The sequence below is a fragment of the Cannabis sativa genome, chromosome 2 (genome assembly GCF_029168945.1).
Source record: "Cannabis sativa cultivar Pink pepper isolate KNU-18-1 chromosome 2, ASM2916894v1, whole genome shotgun sequence".
Taxonomy (NCBI): Eukaryota; Viridiplantae; Streptophyta; class Magnoliopsida; order Rosales; family Cannabaceae; genus Cannabis; species Cannabis sativa.
In genome coordinates, this window is record NC_083602.1 from 27,535,461 (window position 1) to 27,542,167 (window position 6,707).

At 41.5% G+C, this 6,707-nt stretch overlaps 1 protein-coding gene across 1 annotated transcript; it reads left to right on the forward strand.

The window, feature by feature from the left end:
• Positions 1–4,468: 4,468 nt before the first annotated feature.
• LOC133034235 (uncharacterized) lies at positions 4,469–6,303 on the forward strand. Its single transcript, XM_061109284.1, has 3 exons — positions 4,469–4,694; positions 4,781–5,020; positions 5,094–6,303. Exons 1-3 carry the CDS (start codon positions 4,469–4,471, stop codon positions 5,900–5,902), a joined length of 1,275 nt encoding a protein of 424 aa, XP_060965267.1. The 3' UTR covers positions 5,903–6,303.
• The last annotated feature ends 404 nt before the right edge of the window (positions 6,304–6,707 follow it).

Genomic DNA, 6,707 nt, shown 5'->3' on the forward strand with positions numbered 1-6,707 from the left:
CCTTGAATCGGCTAAGCAGGTAAGTACTCCAATGAGCACCACACTGAAATTAACAAAAGATGAGAATGGTGTAAAGGTAGACACTACACTCTATCGTAGCATGATTGGAAGTCTTTTGTATTTAACTGCTAGTCGTCCTGATATCTGTTACAGTGTGGGAGTGTGTGCTAGATATCAAAGTAATCCTATGGAATCTCATGTATCAGCTGTAAAAAGGATTATTAGATATGTTAATAGCACCCCTGATTATGGAATTTGGTACTCAAAAGATACTAATTCAAATCTTGCTTGTTTTAGTGATGCAGATTGGGCAGGCAATGCTGATGATCGAAAGAGCACAAGTGGAGGGTGTTTCTTTCTTGGGAATAATCTAGTATCTTGGCATAGCAAGAAACAGAATTCCATCTCCTTGTCCACTGCCGAAGCTGAGTACATAGCTGCTGGCAGTTGTTGTACTCAACTATTGTGGTTGAAACAAATGTTGATTGATTATGGGTTTGAATTAGGTGTTTTGACTATTTTTTGTGATAATACTAGTGCCATAAATATTTCCAATGTCCAACATTCTAGAACAAAGCACATTGATATAAGACATCACTTTATCAAGGAACTTGTTGAAAATAAATCATTGCAATTAGAATATGTTGATACTGAAAAACAATTAGCTGATATTTTCACAAAGGCCCTAGATGCAAGTCGCTTTGACTCCCTCAGAAAGTCTTTGGGAGTTTGTATTGTTTAATTTTATCATGTTCATAATTTTTGTACAATAGTGTTATGTGATTCTTCTCTAGCTTTTAATCTCCTATCATTGTATTTTGACAAATCATGTTTATGCTTTTGGATTATAATCAGTTAGGATCTCATTCTGATCATACTTTGTGATGTTGTGTTAAAAGGTTCATGTTACTCTTTATTTGTGTCTAGGATTAAATAATGTACTTATACAGAGTTGAGCAATTTTTGTTTCAGTCTTGTCAGGCCCCTTGCTGGAATAGAGCTACCCATACTGAGGTGTGAAAGCCATCTGTTGAGTAAGCTGGAACATTGTAATTAGCAACTATGATGAGGATGCACTACCATAGAAAAGGGCTACCTTCAGTATGGTGTGAAAGCATCCAGTTGCGGGATCAAATTCAAAAAGGCGAAAATGAAAAATCTTGCCAAGGACAATGATCCTATTTTCACTTCACACACTTATGTCTGACAAGTGTGTTCAAATTTGTAAGTCTCCTCTATTAAAATTAAATTGATAATCCTGGTTCACAATTTTTAGTAACATGCATATCTTTTTCCTCAACATCAATTAAGTATGATTTGTCCCTGAGATACTGATTAGTTATTTTCTTTAAAAGCATAACATGTATTGTATTTTGTCAATTGTCAATGATATTTGATTTCTTTGCTTGATTCGAATCACATATATCTATTGTACACATTGTATTTTATTTTCGGTTTTAATTTAAAAAAAATATATATATAAAAAAAATTAATTAATAAAATAATAAAAAAGAGGGAGGCGAGTGACTTGCTTCATGGGTTAAGGAAACCTTGTGCCTAAATGGTAAGTATCAACATTCATTCTTCTTTGATTTATTTTTGATATGTTTCCATTTAAAGATTGATCTTTTATATGGTAATGTGTCTTTAATCTTGAAAGATTGACTTATTTTTGGAAATTGTTGCCGAGCAAATTTCGCAACACCAAAAAGTATGATTTAATCGATAAGAAAGAGAATTATTTGAGAAATGACAAGTGCGAGTATTCAACCTAAAATGGCGAGTACTCGGATGGGAATGCAAGAACAAACAACAAGGCTGGAAAAAGTAAACAAGACGATGAATTATAGTGGTTCAGTCAGATTTTGTTCTGCTTAGTCCATTGTAGCAAGGGATTCGTAGGTCCATTTTCATGGTGGATCACCCCTTTATATACAAAGTAGGTGTCCAATCGGTTACATGAGGATCACATTTATTGTTAATCCATTATTTACACATTGAATTGCAATGACTAAACTCAAACAACGTTAACATTAATAAATGTATGACAGTTACTAAATTCATCAACGTATGCGTCTTCCGCATCTGCGAGTTGACCGTTCATGTTCCGTCTGTTGAGCTCGCAGGGTCGCCAATACGTTTGGAACGTCTGCGTCCTTAGGTAATCGCCCTTTGTAGACGTCGCATGTTGGAGCTAGTAAAGTCTGGACATGCGAACTTATATTGGTCTGTTAGGGCTATTGGGTCGCTGGGACCAAAACCGCATCATAGGGAATCGGTCTCTATACTTGTCGCGGAGATATAGAGGGGACACTCGCACATGTTCTGACATATGCGAATTGGATCTACCCTGCATGATGAGAATTATGGTTATGCGGTGTGACTTAAGTCGCACCTACAGTATCTCGCTATTTTTATCCTGAGCGAGGTCTAAACTTCGAGAAATCTCTCACGGACATTCAGCCTTCATTGGAAATCTGAATACACGTGTCCTTTAAAGAGGAGTCTGGTCTCGAGTTTCTAGGTGAGAGAAATCTCACTATAACACATGCCCCTAGTTTCGCGACGTGACTAGAGCGGTCACTGAGGGAAACTATTACTCGAGAGACAGGTGAAAGGTTGTCACGAGGAGGTGACCTTTTGGTTGTTCCATCGAGGGTTTAGAAAAATGACGGCTGTAATAATTAATTTTTATTATCTCTAGGATGCCACGTCACAAAACCCTTCGGTTTTCGTGTAGGCGTGGCCATAATTGGCCGTTAGATTGGGCAACCTTAGGCATTCTGACTGCCACGTGTCATAATCCCAATTAATAAGGGATATGGGTATTTAAACGCTTTGATACGAATCAAATTTCCCCATTTTCCCTCTTTTCTCTTAACTTCCCTCTAGTCCATACACTTCAGAAAAAAGTTCATCCCCAGATTTCTGCCAGCTTTCACAACATTTCCAATCTCAGACGTGATCGAGAGCAGTTCGCAGGAATCAAAACTAAAGGTTAGTTTTCTGCATTTTTCGTTTTTGTTTTTAGAGAAATTGCGCTTTACTTTCTGGGTTTGGATGTTTTCGAAGGCTTTTTAGGAGTGTATGCTAGTGGGAAGTTATGTGTTTTGGGTCAATGAAACTGGGTAATATTCATAGTATAGGGCCTGTAAATTGACATAACCGCATACAATTCATAGGCACTGATTCACGTCTCGAATACTCGCGGATATTCGGATGAACAATTTGAATGTTCGCGGGTGTTCAGATGAACAATTTGAATAATCGCATGTTTCCAAGACTTATTTCCGCTTAACTATTAGCTAGATCTTTTAGGATCTTTACATGTCGCGGGCTGAGTGGTGAGAGTATTAATTGCCATTCCAAATGGTGGGTGTGTCACAGTATTCTAATGGCTATATATGCGATTATATGCCCCTTGAGATACTGAGATACGCCCAGCCATTTGTTGACGTGCGTTAATGCTCGAATGATCGTACTCTTTGGTTGATAGGTAGTCTCGAAACGGTGGGAGTCTCCCAGTAACTTCAGGGTTATGCTCGAAAATGCATACCTCTTGAGTCACTGGGATACGCCCAGCCGTTTCTGGAGGTATACCGCACAACCGAGGATGCGTGAATTACTTGCCCAAAGATAGCTATATTTCTTCTCGCATGTTGATAGGAGGGTCAGTTTTCGCATAGAGCTTGACCTTCCTGTCGAATGCGACTTTTATAATCTACTGCGGGTGAGATCACTTACCTTTATTTTTCACACATCCATCACGCTGAAAAGATCTTCTATCTTTCAGATGAGCAATCTATCGGATAGCCAGCAGCTCGGCTCAGGAGGTCGCGCCTTTGACGGGGAGTCGGACCAAGAGAGAGACAGTTTTCTCCCTACGGACATCTCCGAAATGGAGGCTGCGGAGATAGAGTTAGGTCCGATGTCTTCCGTAGACATCGAGAGGATGGTACAGGAGCTCGCTGAACCTGGGACAATCGATATCCGAGATAGCGAATCCACAGTGTCAGCACGCGACTACCTCATACATACGAGACATGCTCCCGACATCGAGGTCGAGGAGGTGGAGGAGGAATGGACCACTCCGGTCCGCGAGTCAGGTGGGGAAGAAGAGGAAGCGGAAGGGAGTGGGACGGATTCGGTCGACGACTCCCAATTGAACGAGCCCTTCTCATGCGAAGATTTAGTCTCGAGGGTCGCCAAATCTGACTTCACCACCTTTGTGAGGTTGAATTTGTTGCGACTCGCGTTTCAACGTCCTAAACCATCTCAGAGAGCGCATCTTCCGTTCACCAACCCTGCGATCATCCCTACAGAGGATGTGGTCATCTCAATACCCATCCTTCGATGTGGTGTATCGGTCCCATTTCATCCTTTCGTCGCAGCCATTCTCAGGCGATATGACGTATCGCCCTTTCAGCTAACACCCAACAGTTATCGCACTGTACTAGCTTTCTATGCGATGTACATGGAGTATGCCCATAGGGCACCGTCAGTAGAGGAGTTTAGTTACTTCTACGACATAAAGAGCGTGGGTCTTCATAACGGCTTCTATTGCTTTAGTAAATGGGCGACTTCTGAAATAAACGGTGTCGAGGGGATGGTATCGAACATGGGTGACTGGAAGTCGAAGTGGTTTTACGTTTTTAAGGTTCCTGGGATTAGAACTGACTTTAATCGCAGACCCAGTATGTCGCGTATTTGTTGACTTAGATATAATTTTTACTTTGTTCTCTGAGATCTTTTGCTAACTCGCTTTTTGTTGTCATCGCAGATAGACCAGCTCGACCAACTCTTGACGCGACTAGGAAGGAGACAGCTAAAATTCTCGGGAGTCTTCTGGTACAAGATCGCGACTGGCGATTACTGTGCACAACTGCGAAGTTGCGAGAACACCAGCTGATCCCTGAGAACGCGAGTCTTCAACGGGAGCCAGTATATAAAGAACCATCTGAGAAGCAGCAAGAGCGGATTGACAAACGTCTTTCTAAGCAAACTCCTCGGCAAATTTCAGGTAACTCGTCTTTTTGCTATAAACTGACGGGTAGGATTGTGATTTTTTACTTATCTGTCCTTTATGCTTGTAGACATGACTTTTTTGAAGTCTGCCCCCGTCCTGAAAATCAAGCAAAAGGGTGGAACACCGGCGACTTCGCCGGTCGTCGCCCAAAAGAGGAAGAGCGATGTGATGGCTTCGCTTGTCGCAGACTCTTCCAAGAAGTTGGCCAAGACTACTCAGGATAAGGGGAAGAAAGTCGTCATCGACTCTCCAGTTCGTGCTCGCGACTTCCTGGCCATGCAGGAAAAATTCCTGACTGAGATCCCTTATGAGGATCTTGTTGCTCGATCCACTGAACTGGCCGCGCAATCCATGGCTTTGTTCATAAAAGCCGCGGCTACTCCTTCTAAGGAAGCCGACTCGCTGAAGAGGCAGAACGCCCATTTTCAAGAAAATATAAAGAAGCTGAAGCAGGAGGTGGCGAGGATTGAGGAACTTAACAAGGCCAAGGAGAAAGAGCTCGAGGAACTCAGCAGGTCAAAAGAACAGGCGGAGCTCGAGGTGAAGAAGTCGCAGACAACGATCGCCGAGATGGCTCGCGACTTGGAGGCTGAGAAAGAGAATGGGAAGAAACAGTACGATCAGGCTGTGTCTGATTATATTTATACCACTCTTTCTAAAGTCCCCGACTTTGACTTCTCGCTTCTTGGAGCTGAAGCTGCTGAGATGGCTGAAGCCTTTCGTGCCATGTCGCCTACCCAGACTCAAGGTGGGGGAGGCAACCTTCCGGACGAGGTCGAGGGCGTACAGGCTGAAGAGGTCGAGAATGAGGTCGTCAGCAAGGTCGTGGACGAGGCTGCTCCTGATGAGACTACTCCTGCTGCTCCAGATGCTTGATTATCTTCCAATTTATGTTGTTGTTTAATTTCACTCTTCTCTTTTTTTTTTATATATGCGGTACATGGGTACTCGCACTTCTGTACTTGAACAAATTTATTTTACCTTTTGAACAAATTTCTATCCTCGCGGGGATAGCTTACACTTTAATATTTACGCAGTACACGGGTACTTGCGATTTTATATATTTTTAACTTTGATTACAGCTTGGTGTAATCGCAATTTTATATACATATGCGACTTTAATTACAGCTTGGTGTAATCGCAATTTTATATACATATGCGACTTTAATTACAGCTTGGTGTAATAAAGTAGAAAAAACTTTAAAGTTGGTAAAGTAAATTTAAATCACTCGAAAAACTTAGTAAGTAATTTTATTCATGCAATCAGTAGTACATGCGGGCATACATCCCCCTATACTTAGGATTTTTTTTTTTTGAACAAAAAATATCTAAGTATAAGTACTCGAATTAACATAATCGAATAACGCGAATATTACTGATAATAAAATTTCAAGCTCTCGCTATTCCATGCTCGTGGAATCGCGGTTCCATCGAGTGTTGCGAGTCGATAAGTGGCATCACCAATTTGATCTGCGATTATGTACGGTCCTTCCCAATTATCCCCAAAGACTCCATGAGATGGGACTTTGGTGTTTGGCATTACCCTTCTAAGGACCAAGTCTCCTACTCGCAGAGTTTTTATCTTTACTTTGGAGTTAAAGTACCTTGCTGTTCGTTGTTGATAAGCCGCGTTTTGTAGTTGCGCTTTATCACGCTTTTCTTCCAAAAGATCAAGGCAAAA

Coding starts and splice junctions, on each gene's coding strand:
- LOC133034235 (XM_061109284.1), top strand. CDS start 4,469: ATGTACATGGAGTATGCCCATAGGGCACCGTCAGTAGAGGAGTTTAGT. Junction 4,695..4,780: donor TGACTTTAATCGCAGACCCA/GTATGTCGCGTA, acceptor TTGTCATCGCAG/ATAGACCAGCTCGACCAACT. Junction 5,021..5,093: donor AACTCCTCGGCAAATTTCAG/GTAACTCGTCTT, acceptor TTATGCTTGTAG/ACATGACTTTTTTGAAGTCT.